Source organism: Tubulanus polymorphus, chromosome 3 (genome assembly GCF_964204645.1).
Source record: "Tubulanus polymorphus chromosome 3, tnTubPoly1.2, whole genome shotgun sequence".
Classification (NCBI taxonomy): Eukaryota; Metazoa; Nemertea; class Palaeonemertea; order Tubulaniformes; family Tubulanidae; genus Tubulanus; species Tubulanus polymorphus.
In genome coordinates, this window is record NC_134027.1 from 24,798,562 (window position 1) to 24,821,790 (window position 23,229).

At 40.7% G+C, this 23,229-nt stretch overlaps 1 protein-coding gene across 1 annotated transcript in view; it reads right to left on the reverse strand.

Annotated features, from left to right (window-relative positions):
* Positions 1-593: 593 nt before the first annotated feature.
* Positions 594-23,229, reverse strand: part of LOC141902372 (uncharacterized) — a 44,255-nt gene continuing 21,619 nt past the window's right edge. The window contains exons 9-15 of the mRNA XM_074790063.1: positions 15,764-15,862; positions 7,866-8,048; positions 5,861-5,921; positions 3,376-3,520; positions 2,603-2,757; positions 2,213-2,269; positions 594-1,604 (exon numbers count right to left, since the gene is read on the reverse strand). Coding sequence (XP_074646164.1) covers positions 1,370-1,604; positions 2,213-2,269; positions 2,603-2,757; positions 3,376-3,520; positions 5,861-5,921; positions 7,866-8,048; positions 15,764-15,862 — 935 coding nt within the window. The 3' untranslated portion in view covers positions 594-1,369. The remainder of the gene's footprint in view (positions 1,605-2,212; positions 2,270-2,602; positions 2,758-3,375; positions 3,521-5,860; positions 5,922-7,865; positions 8,049-15,763; positions 15,863-23,229) is intronic.

Sequence of the window (23,229 nt, forward strand, 5' to 3'; positions counted from 1 at the left end):
TATCAACATGCTTTTGAAGAATCAATAGACTGGTTACCGGTCTCTATCTTCGATTAGAATGGGACAGGCAACCAGTCAGAAAGAATCATCACAACTTGTAGACTGGTTGCCGGTCTCTACCTTCAGATTCTGACTGCGAATGAAGGCATCTTCACCCGTCAAGGGATTCGAACCCACTACGCTAAAGCTGTTCTCCGAACTGGTGGAAGCGAGTTCGGGAGTGATACTCGTCTCCTGGCAAGCGAGGATGGAATGAAGGTGGCGAAGAATTGGACAGGCGACCAGTCTAGGTTGTTTGCGCAAATTATTCAAAACTTAGTTGGGACATAAGTCACGAGATGGCGGGCGTCTCATCGTGGTGTGGGCAGTTCGATGTTAATAAAACTCTCGTACACTACTGCAAATCTCTTGTACCCAATAAGGTCCGGAATAGGGTTCGAGTTGAAGATCCACTAAAATTCTGTCTCCGAAAAGAAAATAGTTCACATTCCGGCACTGAATCAAACAAATTTAAGACAAAGACAACTGAATCAAACAGATTTAAGACAAAGACAAGGATCTTAAACTAATAATCGTTTATTATAAAATTCCGTATGAAAAAAACCTTGACAATGAATGAAGTATGACGACTTAATACTGAAAAGGCCAAATCTTGCACAAATAAATGAATCGGACCGGGTATGATTTATACATTTCCAGTTAACTTTTCCACATAATTCTTCTCCACATTGGACAGAAAGACATTTGATTCAGTGAATTTATATTCGGAAATTTGTAAAACTTCAAATGCAATAATAAAGCAAATTTTTAAGTCTTATAAAGCCTGGGTTGGTTCAACAGGTGTGGGTTTAATTTGAAATGGATCCAGAGTAAAATTAAACCCACACAACTGTGGATCTGGAGACAGAGACAAACTAAACCCACACACGACTGTGGAACTGGATCCAGAGACCAACTAAACTCATACAACTGTAAAACTGGATCCAGAGACATCATACCAACAATTACTGTAATACTGAATCCAATCACATTAAACCCACAACTGTCTGTGGAACTGGATCCAGAATCAAATAAAACCCCCAAATTGAAAAACATATTTGTTTACAACATAATATACAGTCATCTATAATATCCATAAAAATTCAGATACGTATGGCGCTGAAACTTTCGCCCCCCCAAAAAAAACAGTTGTCAACGGTTTGCTAACCAGTACAAAGGTAAAAATTACAACTTATCAATCAATATATACACAATCTTTAAAGAGTTTGGGAAATGCAGATTTTTTGGGGGATGAATAAACCTGAGACAAATAGTTAAATGAACACGCGTTAAGTCATCCGTAAACCGAGCGAGTCTTAAGGCAGTTTTTTTAACCCGGTCTAAACACTATTTCCATTTTCTGATCGTTCAGTTTTTTCGACTGCGCCGCCGCCGCCGCCGACGGATTATTCTTCGTGATCATCGACAATTCTTGATCGATCGGAATTTTGCTGCATTTCGCGAAACCTAACTCGACGAGAATCTCGTTGATGAAAATATCGTTGTTGTCGCCGGCGCTGTTCTCCGTGTCGTAAACATCGACCATCAAAACACCTTTATTCATCCTGCGATCAAAAAAGAAGAAATTGTACAAAGTTTAAAATCATTCTACCTGTTTTAACCGTTTCAGTGCGATGTGCAGTGTATAAATCGATAAGGACTTTGCTAGTATATCGCACTGCGGCGTATTGAAGTTATTAGTGAAATATCAGAAACTAACGATACACCGAAAGCACTGAAAGCGTTTTTCTCATTAGATTGGTTATAGAAGCAACATGAGCTTCGACTGGTCTTAAGTGTTGTGAGATAGGCTATAAAAACGAAATGAGCTTGGACCGGTCTGTTATTAGATTGGTTAGACAAGCAAAATGAGCTTAGACTTAATCTTAAGTTGTTAGATTGGCTATAGAAACAAAATGAGCTTAGACTGGTTTTATGTGTTGTTAGATTGGCTATAGACCCAAAACGAGCTTAGACTGGTCTTAAGTTGTTAGATTGGTTGGAGAAGCAAAATGAGCTTACACTAATCTTAAGTGTTGTTAGATTGGCTATAGAACCAAGACGAGCTTAGACTGGTCTTACGTTGTTAGATTGGTTATAGAACCAAAATAAGCTTAGACTGGTCTTAAGTTGTTAGAACTGAAATCAGCATTAATTTGGTCGAAATTCTTACTTGTCTCTGACTTGTAAGAACATATTCTTGCCGTCCGTCGCCTTCTGGAACCATTTCCTTTCGACGATAAAACGAAACATTGATAAATTACAACTAAAAACAAATACAGTAGAACTCGCTTGATTGGGATTCTTCAATCCGGATTTTCATTTAATTCGGATGAAATATTAGGTCCATTTTACCAGGTACCATGTAAACTATAATTCATAACTCGGACCTTAGTTAATTAGAAGAAATCTGGGCACAGTGGGAATTAAGCGAGTTCTACCGCACATTCCAAAAATAAATGACAACATTCACGAATCGAAACGATCTTTCAGCCAACGATCCTGTGCTGCAGGTCGTAACCGCAGGTTATTTTCTACTAATTTTACTAATCTAACGACGTACTTTGATTCGTGCGACCATTGATTGTTTTTCACCGGTTCGACAGCGTACAGGAAACATTCGACGGCCTGAAACGGCAAATGCAAAAACTCGGGCTGTATACGTCGAATCGACGATTCGTCCAACGTCTCTTGATTCCCGTAATCGACGTAAAATACCTGCAATCATAAAAACAACGCGCGGCGATAAAAAGAAAGGCGCACAGAAAGGGCAAGGTCATTATCGCGACGCATAGTTAGTGCAGAAAGGGCAAGGTTATCATTGATCAAGATTATAATGATGACCAATTTTATCACTGGTGATTGATGCGTAGCGGATTCTGACATTTTTTACTTAATTCACATTTTTTCATCGTAAAAAGAGCATTTGGATTTTTTTTCAAACGATCTTTTCACATTGAAATTTTCAATATATAGATTTTCTCTACACGAAGTAATTGCAATAAAAAAACAAACGGAAAACTGTAGCTTAGGCTCATATGATGACAAGAAGCTAAGGCATCGCCGTCTAAAACTGACGGATCTAAGTTCCGAAATCATGAAAAATGAAAAGGAGCACAAAAGATGCATGTGTGCTTCTGAAAGGTAAAACAGTAAGAAAATTCATCATTGCAGGAAAGAAAATTAAATTTTGCACGTTTTAACAAATTTTCATTTTTCTTCACTTTCTTCGATACGGATTCCAATTTTTTCGCATTTCAACACAGCGTAGCGCGAATAGTCAGTATAATTGCGGTAAACAATTCATCTATTCTCGAGGCGCGAATGATTCTTTACCGTCACTAGTTCGGAGTCGAGGTCGCTGTCGATGACTTTCGCTCGATACCAGCAGCCGTTCTGCGAATACTGCGCAGCGACGATTTCACCGTCGGCGAAACCGGTCAGATCTCGATCGCGGTGAACGATCTTCGAGTAGTGATTACTGAAAAACAGATAGATTGACATTTAACATGAGAAATGAATTTCAGCAGTAAAAAGTCAGCACTTTTTTAAAAACAGAAGTCAACGCTTTTTCTGTCAAGAGTCGGCAATTTAGCACTTCACAAGTCGAAGTCAGCACTTCTAAAGTTGCAAGTCAGCACTTTTTATGAGTCAAAAGTCAGAATTTTTTCATTAGTCAAAAGTCAGCACTTTTTATAGGTCAAAAGTCAGCATATTTTATGGATCAAAAGTCGGCATTTTTTAAAGCCAAGAGTCAGTAATTCTTAAAATAGAAAGGCAGCAATGTTAAAGTAAAAAGTCAGCACTTTTCAGCCCTTCATAAAAGTAAAGCCAGCACTTTTTCCTTAAAACAAAGACGACGTTCCCGACATTTTCCTGTATCAATGATTAAGCCACGAAACCGGAAAATTCATTTACGATCAAATCTAAATTCTATTTCAATCATAAGTTACTGAACAGATTTAATTCAATTCAAATTTACTAAGCAGTTTTTGACTTAAACAGTTTTTTGATTGAAAATCTACTTTTCTCACTGTATCGTATAATCATTCAATTCTCACGATAGATGGCTCATCGGATAATGACATTTCGCAGTCGAGCAAATATCGTACAAAATTGCGCAATAGCCGTTCTTCGAGATCGAGTGTAGATAAGGCGGGAGCACGCGTAGGGCGGAGGTAGAGAGGGGGAGAGACGTCTTATCTGGAGAGCGGATCGAAAATAAATAAACTGACAAACTGTTGACGCAGTGCGCACGGACCCCGGTTGTGTCTGATGAATTAACAATGTCTTTTATAGGAAATGAAACACCGGCGCAAACATTTGACGACAAACACTCAGAAAATACGGCCGAAAATAATGGCAAGCATTAACCGAGCGTAAAACGTTTTTATATATCGGCTAGGGCTTACGCACAGTTATATCTTTCCGTATAATCTAGCAACGAACTAATTCAAAATCTACAGTCCAACTGAATTCTGATATGAGAAATCGGCTGACTAATGTTGTGTGAAATGTGGCTGGTCATTTTTTGAAAGTATGCTGATTACTCTGGTGTCTGTGGGTAGTTCATCTTCAATCTCGGCTGAAGTACTGAACACAATTTAAGTGTTGATGATCACTTTTTGAAAGTGTGCTGATAAAATGTCTGATGTTTTTTAATCCATTTTCAACTAAAACCTGAAACGACAGGGACATTGGACATCGTTGTCTTACACGATCGATTTATGAAAGTGTGTTGATGAAATGTCTAATGTCTGGTGTTTGTAGTTTATTTTCAATTAAAAATGTCTCTAGTGAAGTTCTGAACGCATGTGAAGTGTGGCCGATTAGTTTATGAAAGTGTACTGATAAAATGTCCAATGTCTGGTGTTCGTACATTTCCAATTAAAAATGTCTCAGGTGAAGCACTGAACACATGTGAAGTGTGGACGATCAGTTTATGAAAGTGTCCTGATAAAATGTCTAATGTCTGGTGTTTGTAGTTCATTTTCAATCAAAAATGTCTCAGGTGAAGCACTGAAGACATGTGAAGTGTGGACGATTAGTTTTCGGAAGTGTGCTGATAAAATGTCTAATAGCTGGTGTTTGTAGTTCATTTCTAATTAACAACATCTCAGGTAAAGTTCTGAATATGCCCAAAGCCTGGACGATTAGAAGAATGGCGATTGAGTGCGTGGGAGCGCAGGCTACAGATTGATACCAGCACTAAACCACACATTCTGTAATCACTGATATCAATACATTTATAACATAGACAACAGTGAATCTATTTACATAATTGATATTCCAACCACAATTCACCAGATGTAATCTTCAATATTTAACGAACTGATCATAAAATCAGGGGTAGTTATTATTATAGGTGTACATACTGAAAACACATTGGAATATATAGGAGAATAATATTATTCATTATTCACGAAACCCGACCGCGGCCGGGGGCAAAATCTGAGCAGCTCACCATATTTCCAGGGCATAACAGTAAAGGGCTGGTATTCTGGTATTACGGTTTTTAAAAATGTCCAGATCATATTTTCATATCGAGGATCGAGAATAAACGTTGAACAGAAATAAATTGCCCATGGTGGTTTACCTTGAAAACGGAGCTTGTTTTTGCAAAGGGCGTTGCCTCTTTTAAAACCAGAAAAAAGTGAACTTTACAGTTACAGTTCAGAAAAGGACAACTTGCAATATGTCGAAATTCGATATTCGATATAAAGGGCATTCGTCATTTTTAGCAATTAAGTGCGGCGTGAAGTGCGCACTTTTCGAACAAACCGATTGATAAGTACATCGTCATCGCCGGATATTCGTTTACCTAAGCTGCTCGTTCAAAAGCGGCAGAGTCTCGTATTCTGTATAACTGCCGGCGTATCCCTCTGAAAAAAAAAAACAAGAAAAATGAGGCGATTTATAAAACACGAGACGCTATCGGAAATCGTACGTGTTGTGTTGGGGCGTTTAATTTCACTCGCTTGAAAAATGAGCATTATCGATTACCGCCGGTTTCACGGCGCGTATGTTCATTTAACTTTGACTGAGTGGATCGAGTCAAAAATAAGTACAATGAATTGACTGTAAACTGGCTCGCCAGAACCAGTGCCACAGTTTTGTGGGTTTAATTTGACTACATGGATCCCACTCCAAAATGTTGTATGTTTTATTTTACTTTGATCCAGTTTCACAGTTGTATAGGTTCAAATTGACACTGGCTCAAGTTCCACAGTTGAGTGGATTTGAATTAAGTCAAGATCCAGTTCCACAGTTGGGTGGCTTTGATTTGACTCTGGATCCAGTTCCACAGTTGTATGGGGGTTTAATTTGACTCTGGATCCAGTTCCCCAGTTGTGAAGGTTTGATTTGACACTGGATCCAGTTCCACAGTTGTGTGTGTTTAATCTGACTCTAGGCCCAGTTCCACAGTTGTATGGGTGCAATTTGACTCTGGATCCAGTTCCACAGTTGTATGGGTCTAATTTGACTCTGGTTCCACTTCTGCAGTCAATTTGATTCTGGAGTCAATCACAAGCCATTGCCAACGGTGTAAGTCAATATGCTCATGGATGAAAATGAATTTATTCTAACTACATAACTGTGGAACTGGATCCTGTTGATTAGACAGAGTAGGGGTAGCGTTAACAGTCTGTGAATGGGGTTATGTAGCTTCAATAGATGTTCTGCGTCAAGGTAACTGGTATTTCTATCTAGACACATGATACTATGAGAAATCCCGACATTGACGGCAAGCACGCGCGTGACATTTAAAAACCGACGTAAAATCTCGAACTGAAGCGAAAGAATAACAAGTCGTTACAGAGAAATATGACATGTTCATTCAGAACTGACTATAATCCATCTTCATTTCCCGCGCACGGAAATAAAGATTTCGTGATGAAGTAACGTCCAATAACATCCAATTAACCGGTTTACTGACAAGTCATGAGCGGTGGATAAACAGCGTTTCATTCGATTCATATCAGAAAATATCAATCAACAAAAAAAAATAGGATACAATCGCTAACCAGTGAACCAAATAACAGTTGCACAGTTGTGTGGGTTTGATTAGACACTGGATCCAGTTCTACAGTTGAGTGGGTTTTATTTGACTCTGGATCCAGTTCTACTGTTGTGTGGGTTTGATTCGACTCTGGATCCAGTTCCACAGTTGAGTGGGTTTTATTTGACACTGGATCCAGTTCCACAGTTGTTTGGGTTTTATTTGACACTGGATCCAGTTCCACAGTTGTGTAGGTTTAATTTGACTCTAGATCCAGTTCCACAGTTGTGTAGGTTTAATTTGACACTGGATCCAGTTCCACAGTTGTGTGGGTTTTATTCGACTCTGGATCCAGTTCCACAGTTGTGTGAGATCAATTTGACTCTAAACCCAGTACCACAGTTGTGTAGGTATAATTTGTCTCTGAACCCAGTACCACACTTGTGGATTCAGTTCTATTGTTGAGTGGGTTTATTTCACTGTGGAGCCAGTTCCCGAGTTGCGAGGGTTTATTTCACTGTGGAGCCAGTTCCCGAGTTGCGAGGGTTTATTTCACTGTGGAGCCAGTTCCCGAGTTGCGAGGGTTTATTTCACTGTGGAGCCAGTTCCCGAGTTGCGAGGGTTTATTTCACTGTGGAGCCAGTTCCCGAGTTGCGAGAGTTTATTTCACTGTGGAGCCAGTTCCCGAGTTGCGAGGATTTATTTCACTGTGGACCCAGTTGCCGAGTTGCGAGGATTTATTTCACTGTGGACCCAGTTGCCGTGTTGCGAGGATTTATTTCACTGTGGACCCAGTTCCCGAGTTGCGAGGATTTATTTCACTCACCGTCTCGTTGCTGTTCGTCGTTGGCAGGTTGTAGAGCGCTGACTCCGAACGGGAAGATCACGTAGAATCTACCGGGATGGTAGATCGCCGTTAATTGCGCGACGATCCACGATCCAGATTTCGGAGACTGCACCATATCGACGTCGTCAAAACAGAACACAGCTTCTTTATCAGTGGTGATATCTAAAAATAGACGAAACAATTACCATTATTGAATAGCAAGCAATAACCGGAAACAAAGTTCCCATGAAACCAAGTCCACCCAGCTTTGAAAGTCGTGACTTGGATATAATTGGAGTCACCCCTCTGTGATATACAAATACGCATGGAAACCATGCTATGATCCATTTGAAAGACACTGCACCGATCCATTTGAAAGACACTGCACCGATCCATTTAAAAGACACTGCACCGATGATACTGTGTAACTATCATGCTTCAATGCAATATGATCACATCGTACTGTGAAGTCTGAAGACGATATGTGTATAGAGAAAGTGCTAAGCTATTGAGACCTAAGGGAACCAGCTATCACTGTCAGGTTGGGACCTAGGGCAACCTAATATCCTGTCAGGTGCTAAGCTATTGAGAACTTCGGCAGCCAGCTATCCCTGTCAAGTTGGGACCTAGGGCAACCTACTATCCCGTCAGGTGCTAAGCTATAGGAACCCAGGGCAGTCAGCTATCAGTGCTAAGCTGTTGGAACCTAGGGCAGCCAGTTATCCTCAGAACTCTGGAGTAATCAAGCAGACCAGGCTCTGGGCCAGGGCGGTAAATTTCTAGTCTATATCTAAAACTGCGCATCAGTCATCTCTCAATGGAGAAATGACACGAAGACCTTCAGTCCTCGGCACATCAGGAGTCATCTTATATCAGGATCCACAGTTGTGAGTTTTGACTAATTGAAAATGAACTAATTGAATCTGAAGAGTTAACTCCAACTCATAACTGAGGAACTGGATATATCTGTCCTGCAGGGTTCGAACCAACGACTTCATATTCCAAATGCTCCAACCACTCACCCACTCAAAAAAGGAACTTATATGTACAAACTATTGTATTTTATTTCTTTTTTCATCGTCATAAAAGAATATCAGCATTTTAGTACAAAATGACTAAGTAGATATGTATGAAAAATAATGAAGAAGGCATAAATTCATGATTTTTGTATAAATGCACCCAACCGTGGGCAAAAATCAAAATCATGATCACAATATTCCAATTTGTTATTGATTTCATCTCACGGGGTTTTTTCAAATCAAATCATCTATACACAACTTAACCAAGTCCTTAAACCTAACCACAACTTCGTCCAAATTAATACTGTTGACATTTTAGCTAAGCATCGACCATAAATTCATCGAAATCTTTTCTGTTCGTAAAATTCGTCATTACTTTAATGAAACAAAAGCCTTCAGAAAATTAACAAGTTTTTGCTTAAAAGCAAAAAGTAAACTTCATAAAGAAAATTCTGTTAAATGCACTAATCTGGTGTAGTAAAAACTAGAACTGAAAACTAAATATATTGTATATCTAATACTTTCAAAAAATAGATTCATTTTCTATAAACAAAATACTAGAAATTTGCAATCAGGCAATTAAATACTTATAGAAATACTTATACAAAGGACAATGGGCCCAGTAGGATCAACTGAGTACAGTTTACCTTTGAGCATAGTTCAACCTTGATGATGTACGTGATAATGGGTTTTCTCACTACTATTACCCAGCATCTTACTACTACTATTATCAATACTATTACAAACTACCATTACCCAGCAGTACTTTTAATACTTTGTTCTATATGTATTTCTTGATAATGATGTCACTGGAAAAGCCCTTCGGCATCCAAGTTCAATATTGGGTGCTGAAGGGCTTTCCCGGTGATGTCATTATCAGGAAACAAGGTCACGCATCGATAAGAAGAATGGGAAAAAATTCATTGAAATTTTGCACGTTTTCTCCCAGTAAAACAGCTTACAGCTGATGGACGAAACTTTCCATATTAATTCCAACACCTTTTCCACTCCTAATGACAAAATATCAGCTGTTTATATCCAGCGGTTACAATTTGTGCCACCAAGAGCAAAACAGAAAGTTATCCTCAGGACCATTCTATAAGGAACAACACAGTTGATCCTAAAAAGCCTAGTACGTCCAGCAAGACAAACCAAAATTATGAAAACGAATGGTTTTCCAGTTTGTTTCCTGACTACGTGCATTGCTGCTAAACATAAAGCCGTTTTTGCAGCAAAGCCCTGTTCCGTGAAACACTGGTTTTGACTGCTATGTGCTATGTCGAAGAAACTTAACAAGACACACCAACACGCTGTGATGTGATCATCACTAGATGGTGCTGTAGGTATGTTTCTTGTTACGCCATATGCGCGACAGTGTGCTGACCGAATCTCTGAAACGCGGCAATGCAAAATCAGTTTTGTATTTCGGGTTTGTTTCTTGCTGTAAGCGTGCTAGGATTAAACCTTTTAGTGTGTTGTCTACACCGCAGTGCTGCGTATAAATCGGTGATGGATTTTGCTAGTACACTGCATTGCGGTTTATTGATGTTACTCGTAATTAGTTTTTATCTCTATTGAAAGATGGCAGCACCTGTCAAACATAGTGAAATATATTAGTAATGAACGACACACCGTACCACAGTGTAGACGCACTATAGCCGTATGTGCGTTATTCAACAATGGGGTGGAATCTTTTTAAAATTTTCAAACATCTCCAGCACTTTCGGGTATCAATTAGTCAGCACTGAAAGGGTTTTATATCGTAAATACATGGTGAAATCTTGATCCGCGCTTTTATAGATATTCATTGCGGCTAAACCAAAGTAAACATTCGGCCATGTCTGAGAGCTGGATCAGCTGCGCTGAGTAGAGGATATAGCTGCGTAGGAAGCCATGTTGGATGTAGAGCTGGGAAGAGTCTCATTTTAGCCACGTAATGTGATATCGTTAGATCCCAATCTGAAAAATTTCAAGATATTAGTATCTCAAATGAATTAGTATCTCAAACTGGTGTGATTAGTTACGAAATATTACGAGAGTAAATTTGAGGTGCTTTTCACATTAATTCCAACCTGCTGACTGCCCTAGGATAGCTGACTGCCCTAGTTCCTAATAGTTTACCACCTGACAGGGATAGCCGACTGCCCTAGTTCCTAATAGCTTACCACCTGACAGGGATAGCAGACTGCCTTAGTTCCCGATAGCTTACCACGTGACAGGGATAGCTGACTGCCCTAGTTCCTAATAGTTTACCACCTGGTAGGGTTAGCTCACTGCCCTAGTTCCCGATAGCTTACCACGTGACAGGGATAGCTGACTGCCCTAGTTCCCGATAGCTTACCACGTGACAGGGATAGCTGACTGCCCTAGTTCCTAATAGCTCACCACCTGACAGGGATAGCAGACTGCCTTAGTTCCCGATAGCTTACCACTTACCACATGACAAGGATAGCTAGCAGACTGCCTTAGTTCCCAATAGTTTACCACCTGATAGTGTGGGCGAGTGGTTCAAACTTTATATTTTTTCAATATGATTAATCCAAGGTCAGCCTGCCCCTGTATATGATTTTTACTACTTTACGAATGTCACTTAATCATTATCAATACAACTGAGCGCATATGTCACTACTTCATGTACTTAATCGATATTCTAATTTTTATTTATGCACCTGATTCCGGTGATAGAGAATACCGAATATATCTATAAACACAATTAATTCAATAAAGCACAATTATGTATATTTGGTTTCAACAAATTTTCTCCTCGAATCCACGATGAGAAATGCTTACATTATTTGCTCGCGTACGATAAACGCACGCGATTGTATTTTATTTACTTTCCGTTCGTATTTGTTCAGCTTTCAGGCACCAGAGATAGAGACGCAGTTTTAAGCGGCGTTCACGCGAGGATTTCTGTAACGGGACGCAGGCAAACACGGAAACAGGGGACAGAAACATGTTTCTATGCGTTTCCCTGTATCGTTTACGCGTATGAGAAACAAGAAACATGGTTTTGGGAAGCAACGTCTCCGAGATCGAACGTGTTTGTTTCCGTGTTTCCGTGCGTCGTGTGCGTAAAGCCCGACGCATACGGCGCAGGGAAACGGCTGAAACAGAGACATGTTTCCGAGCGTTTACTCGTGTTGCGCGCGAGAAACATGGTTTCGGGAAAGACGTTTCCAAGATTTTTTATTCTGTGTTTCCACGTTTCCCGTCGGGTGGCGATCTTCGTCAATCAATATCAACCAAGAACTAACAGTCAGCTTCAATTTTCAAGGCCCTTCATAAAAACATACCGGTACGCGAGATCTTAAAAAACATTTCTCTCTATTCCCTATTTCTATAGCGGAACCTCGGATAACGCCCAGTAACGACAGCTTTAATCAATAGTAATATCTACATCTGATGACAACTGATTGCCGCGCTTGTGTCGAGAGCATGTTATCGTTCGCCTGATAAAATCCGAAGCGATTGTTAGAAGTGTTGTAGGGATTTAGAAAACCACTAGACAATCGTACACACTTTTCGCGTTGGTTAGTAAATTACGCGGTATATGTACGTACAGCAGACGCAGCTTGGAATTAATCTTCGAGCCCTTAACGACGAGAATATGTGTGTACATGTCGACCCCAAAAAAAACTTTGAGGCCAATTTATTGAAACATGCTCGATTCTGATTACTCCACTCGTTCATCCGAGGGTATACTCAACTTCGAGTAGGCCTACCGTACTTAAACCACGCTCGAGAGCGCGGTAACCCCGAGTGTACCCGAGAAAAAAAATGGCTTCCACTCGTACACACTTCGGGCATATTTGTTGCGACGAAAGCAAACATAAATCATTTATCGAAGGATACTCGAGATTGAGTACCCGATACTCCTCGTCGAGTACTGTTCCCCGGAATTCCGCTAAACTCGTCTTTAAAAATACGGCGGATTCATTACTTCTGGATCTTCTGCATCCTCGCTTGCCAGGGTTTGGTTGGCAAACCCTGGCCGCAAACCTTTCACTGGTCTATTACACCGCACAAGATTTCTTCGGTGGACGGGTTACCACTCAGCGGCCACCAGTCTATATATCTAGCCAATCAATGCGTGGTACTTCGAATGTGAGTGGTGTTGAAGCTCAGAAAACCCGTTATCGCTGCTTTGCAGCTATATTTCATAATCATTTTCCCAGGATTTCCTTCCCGGAAATCTGCCAGTCCCCCGAGATCCGAGGCTAGCGCGAGTCTCACGATCAAATAAAAAAACGAATCAAAAATTTTCACCAACCCAGAAACAGGTGTGACGATTAAACAGGCTTTCCATTTATTATAAATCTCAAAATTTATTCAAAAATCCATTTTTTTTAGCCGCTGACATAAACAACCTGCGTGCAGTCGATCCCCAGACAGAATAATTCATAAGCTCTGCTATGATAACTATAACACTACTAGCGATTGTTTGAAACAATACAATTCTATAGCTTTATTGAGTGAATTGCATTAGATTCATAAATAGAGAATCCCGCACTGGAGAAAGATGAAGTCCGTAAAGTTTCCTTAACCCTTTCAGTGCTGACTAGTTAATACCCTATAGTGCTGGAGATAATTTGAAAATTTCTATTATTTCCACCCTAGTGTGTTTAACAACTGGAATACCACTATAGTGTGTCTACACCGCGGCGCGGTGTATTGTTAGTTACTAATATTTCACTATGTTTGACAGGTGCCGTCATTTTTCAAGAGAGATAATTACTAATTACATCAATACACTGCAGTGCAGTGTACTAGCAAAATCTATCACTAAATTTATACACCGCACTACGGTGTAGACGCACTGAAAGGGTTAAAGCTAATAGTTCATTGATTAGTCATTTCGACTATTACCGCGTAGTCATCTTCAGGAATACTGAATCCGGCATTAGATTTATTTTTTTTGGTGATGGGCAGGAGAGGAAAATGGTGTCTAGAAACACGATACACCGCTGACACATAGGATCAATAGGGCTGGAGTTACAAGCCGCGATCTCGGGAGCATTTCTGGCGCGGGCGAACAATTCACGCGAGTTACAATCGGACAAGGCCCGTGCACGGTGTCGAATGATTGCGCGTGAATTGCAACTGGTTCCGGAGTTGACTCACTTTCCTTTGTTTAAGCATTGTTTAGAGCCTAGTGAGTGGTTTACGTGTGAACGCATTCTCAAATTGGGCATGGGCCAAATTTTTCCCGGGTCAAACAGACTGTTTGATGGTGCCGACTATCGTGGTGATGCGCCTGATGCGATATCGAACGCTAAAGTGCGAGCACTTAACCGAGATCTCGGTTCTCCGTCTCTTTCATCTCTCACCCCTCTCGCCTATCAGTCCTAACTCTCACTCAATCTCTACTGCACTAACGACTGAGGACTAATGATGAGGAAATCAGTTCGCCCTGTGTCTATAAAAACAACGATGAAAAACATATTTTCCACCGCACCGCGACGTGGTAACGGTAATGCATATTTTCTCAGTTGTTTGTGATGAACGGCGAGCGACACTGTCGTCAGCGTCGACCGTCTATTTGACTGTCGACAGTTTTTCCTGTCATTCGATCGTTTAATGAACCGTTTTATATATAACGACATCGTCGTGCGAAATAAAAACCGAACCGTCATCCTATCTGTCGGCATAACGAAATTATACACGCAGATTGAATTCGATTCTGCAGCTGTGAGTTTATAAATCACGCCAGCGCCGGGTTTTCTATTAGTTTAACCTGTTATACGGTGGCCACTTTTATAGGACTTGCTTTTCCCCAACTATTCCCTGACATGCGCCTTGTTTTCCCTTGATCTTGATCTGCTAAGAATTCGATCAATTATCACAGTCAAATACATAAGACATTGACGGAAACTGTTTTTATACGAGATCAATCTCAACAAACTTCCCAGATTTTTATCTTTTTTACTAAATTTCATGACTATTCCTTAACTTTTTTAAGAATATCAAAAAATTCCACGACGTTTGCCTGATTTCCAGATAAGTGTCCGTCCTGATTGCAAGTGAGGCGAATCACTTCCACAACCGGTTAACCCTTTCTGTGCGTCTACACCGCAGTGCGGTGTATAAATCAGTGATAACCTTTGCTAGTACACCGCACGGCAGAGTATGAATGTCATTAGTAATTATCTTTTTTCTCTAACGAAAGGTGGCAGCACCTGTCAAACACAGGTGAAATATTAGTATACTAAGGATACACCGCACCACGGTGTAGACGCACTACAGCGGTAAACCTGTTATTCAACATATTAGGATGGAATTTTCAAAAACTTTCAAATTATCTCCAGCACTTTCGGGTATTCAGTCAGCACAAAAAGGGTTAACATTCACACACAATAATTAGGAAATGACCCATTGGGCGAAGGACCCGTTTAGCACATGATTAGCCGGGTTCATATGATCGCGGCTTTCCTGTAGACTAATGTCTATTTATTAATTGATGAGACCTGTTTTTCTGGGATATTTTGCTTACTTTTTGGGGTACATACCTCATTTATGTCTTAACAGAATGCCAAAAATCGTGGACAACAACTGAATATCCGATATATTTCCAGTTTTGTACCAATTAGATGGATTGGCAAAAAGACTCCTTAAGTCCAGTTGAATGAGAGAGAAAATCCTCCATTTTGTCAAATTTCTTGGATTTGAACATTGTTACCATGCCTACGCCACCCTGATTTAGTTGTTGAGACCCCACAAGAAAAATAACTTCATTTCGTAGGCATGGTGACAATGTTAAAATTCAAGAAATTTAAGGCAAAGACCCATTGGGCGAAGGACCCGTTTAACACCAGTTAGAATGATTAGCCGGGTTCATATTATCGCCGATAAGATTATGATGTTAAAACATTTTTTTACCCGATTTATTGATGACGTGTTCGTAGATGCAGCGTTCTCCTTTCCAACAACCTGATCGCGTATTGTAAAACTTGCAGACGCGCTTCTCATCTTGCGGATCTAAAAATATAATCAAAACGAATAATTAAACAATTGAAGGAACGACGACTATTGAAATGTTATCTCCGTTGAGAGAGAGAGAGAGAGAGAGTCATTTTCGAACAACGAATAGAAACTACCGATTTAGACAGCATATGAAAATATGAGATGTTAGGCATTTGAAAAAATAGAAATTCCAGTGAAATTGCAGACTGAACTCAAATGAGTTTAGACTGGTCTGAAATTGTCAAGTTGGCTATAGAATCAAAATGAGCTTAGACTGGTTTTAAGTTGTTAGAAAATAAGCTCACACTGGTCTTAAGTTGTTAGATTGGCTATAGAACCAAAATGAGCTCACACTGGTCTTAAGTTGTTAGATTGGCTATAGAACCATAATGAGCTCACACTGGTCTTAAGTTGTCAGATTGGCTATAGAATCAAAATGAGCTTAGACTGGTTTTAAGTTGTTAGAAAATAAGCTCACACTGGTCTTAAGTTGTTAGATTGGCTATAGAACCAAAATGAGCTCACACTGGTCTTAAGTTGTTAGATTGGTTATAGAACCAAAATGATCTTAGCCTGGTCTTAAGTAGTTAGATTGGTTATAATACCAAATGAGCTTTTGGTAGCAACTGGCACCCTGATCGAATTTCAAGGTTCTAAAATGTTTCTTTAAAAAGATTTCACGGTAATGCTCGTTTGAGGCTTAATTGATAATGATGTCATTGGGGGAACTTCATCGAGTGCATCCATGTGTTTTTAAGCCTATCGCCGAAACCTTTTTGCGAACGGCAAACATTCTTGTCGCGGTAAAAGCTATTTCTATTCATAACAACGTGTCAGTTACAGGAAATCCCGATTCACGACGCTAGATCCTAATCAACATTCCCGGAAGCTTAGCGAGATTGAGTTTTAATTTCGACGTTCATAAAATTCAGGCTGTAGGGCGGCGATACGTTTTTCGCTACACGCGTTAAGTAATAATACACTATTTACACGTGTATCTACGTGTGATACTTAACTCCACAAATAGTAACAATAAAATACAGTATTTTGCAGTCGTAATCGGCGTCAAGTGTCAACTTTTACATTATTTTATGGCGAAATTGCCACCGAATTTACTGGGTAGCGATTATCAATGAAACGACCGCACCCTTTTCCCTGTGTGTGTGTGTGACATCACTAATTTCCTTGGCGATATCCGACCACTAGCATTTTGATTTTTAAATTAAGACAATTTAGATCAAAAAATGGTCTGAAATCTCAACACTAGTCTAAAGTTGTTAGATTAGCTATAGAATCAAAATGAGCTTAGAGTGATCTTAAGTTGTTAAATTGAATATAGGAACTAAATGAGCTTAGACTGATCTGCGTCAGTAAGTTCATCAGTCTACCTGAGTCAGTAAGTCCATCAGTCTACCTGGGTCAGTAAGTCCATCAGTCTACCTGGGTCAGTAAGTCTGTCAGTCTACCTGCGTCAGTAAGTCCATCAGTCTACCTGCGTCAGTATGTCCATCAGTCTACCTGGGTCAGTAAGTCCATCAGTCTACCTGCATCAGTAAGTCCATCAGTCTACCTGGGTCAGTAAGTCCATCAGTCTACCTGGGTCAGTAAGTCCATCAGTCTACCTGCGTCAGTAAGTCCATCAGTCTACCTGGGTCAGTAAGTCCATCAGTCTACCTGGGTCAGTAAGTCCATCAGTCTACCTGGGTCAGTAAGTCTGTCAGTCCATCGGTCTGTATACATAAGTCTGATGATCAATATCCGTATATCCGACAGACTATATACACAAGTCCTTCAGTGTATATCCATAAGTCAGTGGGTCTATATCCAAAAGGCTGACAGGCGACTATATCCAGAAATCAGAGCGTTGTTGAGTGAGAGTTATTTTCTTCAGAAACTACCCTCGCGTACGAACAGGAAATCGACCGGGAATTCGAGAAGTTTGAATGATTATTGGGCGTCAATCTCCCTGCAGTGTTTATTTGAAGGGGACTCTTCGAGCGGTTCATCGCGCCGTGAAATCCAATATTAGCTTCAATTCGTATCGGATAATTCCCTCAGCAGCCGTTCGCTCGGTGCCGCTATTGGTGTCTCTGTTTACTGTCGGTTTCGTTTGTTTTCTTTTTGCTCCATCGATTTCGTCCCCAATTACGGCGACAACCGTCGTCAAACCTCCGGCCGTAAATCAATTCAAAAAGCCGCCGATAATTATCAACAAGTGGGTAGAGGTAGAATCTGCATCGTCAAAGACATTCAAAGGGCTGCCGACCCCAGAAGAATCGAAGTGCTATCCGGTTACGAGTCAACAATTATCAGTTTCATAACGTATATGAATTGAATACTCATTGAAAGGCGAAAAACATTAAGTAATACGTTTCACATTTCACTTAATACCGAGAACATGTTACAGAACCTGCCTGGTAATGGTTTACATGGATGGAAGAAGTTTAACAGCCAGTTAAGGGGATTGAAAGGGTTAACCCACCAGGTAACAGGGTATGTGGGATAGAACGGGTTAAACAGCCAGGCAGGGGGTGTGCAGGATGGAAAGGATAAGAGAACGCATGTAGGATGGGAACCATTAAAGGAGTGTGTAAGATGGAAAGGGTTAAAGGAGCATGTGGATGAAAATGGTTAAAGGAGTGTGTGGATGGAAAGGGTTAAAGGAGCGTGTAGGATGGAAAGGGTTAAAGGAGCATGTCGATGAAAATGGTTAAAGGAGTGTGTGGATGGAAAGGGTTAAAGGAGCGTGTAGGATGGAAAGGGTTAAAGGAGCGTGTAGGATGGAAAGGGTTAAAGGAGCGTGTAGGATGGAAAGGGTTAAAGGAGCGTGTGGATGGAAAGGGTTAAAGGAGCATGAAGGATGATAAGGGTTAAACAAACCGGGTAAGGAGTGTATGGATGGAAAGGGTTAAAGGAGCGTGTAGGACTAAATGGGTTAACCAGACAAGTGAGGAGCCGGTGGGTTGGAAAGAGCCGAGTAAGGAGCAGGTAGGAGTGAAAGGGTTAAATAGCCAGGTGAGGCGCGTGAATGATGTTAAGGGTTAAACTGTGAACTATCTTTTTTTAGAGAATCTGCACCAGTAAAAGGACCGTGTGGATTTTAGCACCTGCGCGCGCGCTGTAAAAGCCCAACTAAAAATCATCTCGCGTGAAGTGTTTATATGCGGCAGGAAACTCGATGAATCTTAAATATGACAAGCAAAAAACCCGAGCCGCGATGAAAATTGGCAATTCACGAACACGGTTTTACTGATGACGAATATTTCCAGCGCGAATCGAAACTGATAAAGACACGTCGTCCCGAAATTGAAAACCTAGTCGTGGGCTCGATTCTAAATTAATTTAACCTTATACCGTCAATGGTTCAACCATCTATACCGGTGCAGCCTAGCCTGTTTACCCAGCAGGCATAAACCTCGAAACAAGAACCGATTTTTGCGATGAATTGGCCCCGATCAGACCCGAATTAAATTAGGCCCGCGCCTAATTAGAGAGCGCGTTCACACATAAACCACTCACTGAGTGAGACACATCCCGAACCAGTTGCAATTCACATGCAACAACTTGTGCTCAAATTTGGCTCGGGTCTGGAACAACGTTTTTGGTAGGGTCCAATAGGCACGGGCCTATTTGGCACCTGTGCGAACAGTTGTTCCGGGCATAATTTGGCACGGGCCATAAACGCTCGCGTGATCGCGGCTACGATCTCATTTTACTAAAGTACATAAAACTGGCCACGTCACGAGATCAATTAAGAATGTGATGATAACCAATTCACGCTGTGATAATTTAGAGCAGTAATAATATCACCACCACCACCACCACCGCCACGGGTCTGTGGGTGTTATTATGAAATGGCTATAATTAGTAACTCTGACATCATCGCGCATACCCATTATAACCACCGTTTGATAGAAGTGAATCAACAATTGATCATATATTAGCTGTGATATCACACATGCTTTTTGGCTCTCGCCTGTTTGGCTCCGGCCAAAAATGTTGGACCGGGCCCCAAGCCAAATTTTAGCACGGGTCAAATTATCGCGTTTGAATTACAACTAGTTCCGGAAGCGACCCACTTGTTTTAAACATTGTTTAGTATCGAGTGAGTCGTTTATGCGTGAACGCGCGCTCTCTAATTAGACTAGGGCCAAATTTGACTCGGGGCCTGATCCGTGCCAATTTGGCCCTTTGGAAATCATCCCCGTGTGATCACGTTACAGGGTTTTAACTAAGCCTCATCATCAGAGAAATGACAAAAAAATCTATTCAAACATCGTCAATTGTGGATTCGTCTATCGACGTTGAAATAACTGAGATGATACTAGTCTACCGGTTACGAACCAGCGTTTCTTGTTTCGGAGCAACACGTGAAACAATCCGCCGGAACATCGTTTCTGTTTCATACCGATTTCATACCCCAAACGTGCTAGCTAGGTTTCAGTAAGAGGGCCCGCTCCGTAGGCGTAATCATTTGAACGCGGTTTGACGTTGCTCTAGCGCAACAACAACAGGTCAAACACGATGAGTTATAGTGAACAGTGAATGCAGGTGTGAGTAACGTCCATTTGTAATGACGTTTTATTAATTAATGCGAACGACACCCATTAACGCATGTTATAAATGGTAAATCGCGCGTATTAATATCCGGTCCAGATTTGATTTAACGCCCGACGATAACAATATCGAACACGATATCGAAGTTGATACGCTATTATCATACACGGTAAACCTCGTCAAACTCGGGCGGGCAAAATTGGGAGTTAAGGGTAGAACAATGAGTCGGGGAAAACGTTACGATGATTTTGCAGTTGGTCACGAATTAGTCGAGCTTCACTCTTCAAAAACTGTCCTGTCTCCATGGCTTCTGTGGATGAGGTGTTTGACTCACGACCGCGAGGTTGTGGGTTGGAATCCCGGTTAAACCGTGCTATCCGGGCAGGACATATTTGCCGACTGACTCTGACCTAACGACGAAGGTCGTTCAGTTCCGAGAATCTTCAATACGATGAAGGAATAGAACTTAATCAAAGGAAGATGACAAACTTGCTGAAGTCATCTCTATCATCGGCTACTGGTTTGTATTTTCAATTCTATTTACTAGATATTAGTCATCATTTGGGACGTCATGAGGGTCCTCACTACGGCCAGTCTCCGCCAATTCACAAATTCCCTCCACACGTAGACGATATGGCCGGTCTTAACTATGGAAGAAGCGCCAGAAACGTACGTGCAGGTCGTGAAGTTTTATATTGTACGAGTTCAAATACCCATTCCAATCAATGAACTACCAACTCACTCGATCGATGACAACCAAAGCACAATTATTTCTTCATTCTTTTCATTAGCGTTTCTCTCTCTCTCTCTCTCTCGTGCTCTCCAGGGCGCGTAGCCGCGATCCATTCTCGATTTTCCGATATTTTCTATTTTTTGTCCGTCGAGGTGAAAAAACACGACGACGACGTCTACGCTCGTGAATAAAATAATCGTAATTGATTCGCGTCGGTTTGGACAAATATTACAACATCGAAACCATTTAGGAATAATACCCGAACTGTCACGCGTTGTCACGGAGGACTTCGAAAGATTTAAGGTATTAGCACTTGGAAATAATTCAAACTGCGTGGCACGTAAAACGGTAAGTGGCGTTGGAAGAGCAGTGGTAAAGCCGCAGCCATAATTGACTGAATGACGTCTTTTTTCCCCGCTACGCTACGTTTTTGACGAAATCGAAGTAAATTCGCAATATTAGAACTTGCAAAAATCTTCTATGAATACAATACAATATACAATACAATACAATAAACTTTATTGCTCCTTAATGAACATAACATTATCGGATTGTTTACAATAAAGATACAAACAGAAAGAAAATGTGATATGAAGGTACAAAAATAGTTACTAAACAATCAAAAATACAGAGAAATTATGGTATCATTTCGGTAGACCAAACAATTTCAAATTCCTTATACAAAAACAGTCAGAAATAAACTGCTGAATATATGAATAATTGCTTCCGAACGCGCGCTCGACGATGAGGTTGACGTTAGAAACGAGAACCTCAGTGTCCGACGTTACCACAGGCGCCAACACACGAACGACTTTACTTTTAAATTACCGTGACTTTAGACCAACAGAAATCCAGTTTCACCAAACCGATTGTGAAACATAAACTATCATTTCAAAACCTCACATATTCTTTTTTTGATCCTCATTATTTCCAATCAAAGGAACTTTGATCATGGTCAGCGCATAGTGATTTGAGTGTACGCCTCTGGGTGTGGGTGGTTTAGGTATATGAGTATTGCGTAGTTAACGCATACCCAACTCACTGCGGGTAAAGGTAAACGCAATAACCATAGAAGATGACCTTTACGATTGTGATTCTTAGTAGCGCCACAGAATAAGACAGAATTTCGCGGGCCTTCTTCGGGAAATCAATCTACGGAAATGTAGGGATGGTTAACTGAAGAGCAAAGCATAACTCCCGAATTGGACTAAGACGGCGATATAAACAGTGAAATAGAAGTGGGAGGCATGTAAAAAATGAACCCCGGAGAGATATGAGGAAGCTAACATCGACGCCATCGGAGACTGGGAATAGGCGCTGAAAAGCCTGACGTTAAGAATATGTATCAACCAAACGACGTCAACGCCAAGTGAAACATCGAGTGACTGTCTGATTTTAGAGTTCTAATGCTGCCATCGACACCCCGGTGAAATCCGGGAAACTTACAAGTGCGCAAAAGTGCATATAGAAAGGGCAGCGATATTCTTTCAACAAGAGAAAAATATTTCACAGATACTTTTAGACACAACCATACATAAACAAGAGACGAAATACGACTTTTATGGCAGCACCAATAAAAACGACAATATCAGACAGCAAACAAGTTTCATCTTTGGTGAATTTAATGTCAAACGTTTTCTGGGTAAACACATACCCCCTCTTCATGACGAGTTACAAATGATGACCCAGTTCCACAGTTGCGAGTTAGAGTTAACTCAGAGTTAAAGTTAGTTCATTTTCCACAGTTGTGAGTTAGAGTTAACTCAGAGTTAAAGTTAGTTCATTTTTGATGAGTTAATTCAGAGTCAAATCTTAACACCTAACCGTGGAACTGGAACATGGACACAGCAGGGTTGACCACACGAAAGACATTTCAAATGAATGAGGATCCATTCTGAAACAGTCATAAGTATAAAGTCCCTTATAATGCCACGGTTGGGACGATTGGTAACATAGCGTTATAATGAAATTGGCAGTGTCGTAAAGAACGGCATTTTCGAATTTCCAAATATGTACTTCGATCTAATTTTTAAAAGAATTCTGTTAACTTGACCGCCGATCACACAACTATATTTGTACTTCGATTGCCGAT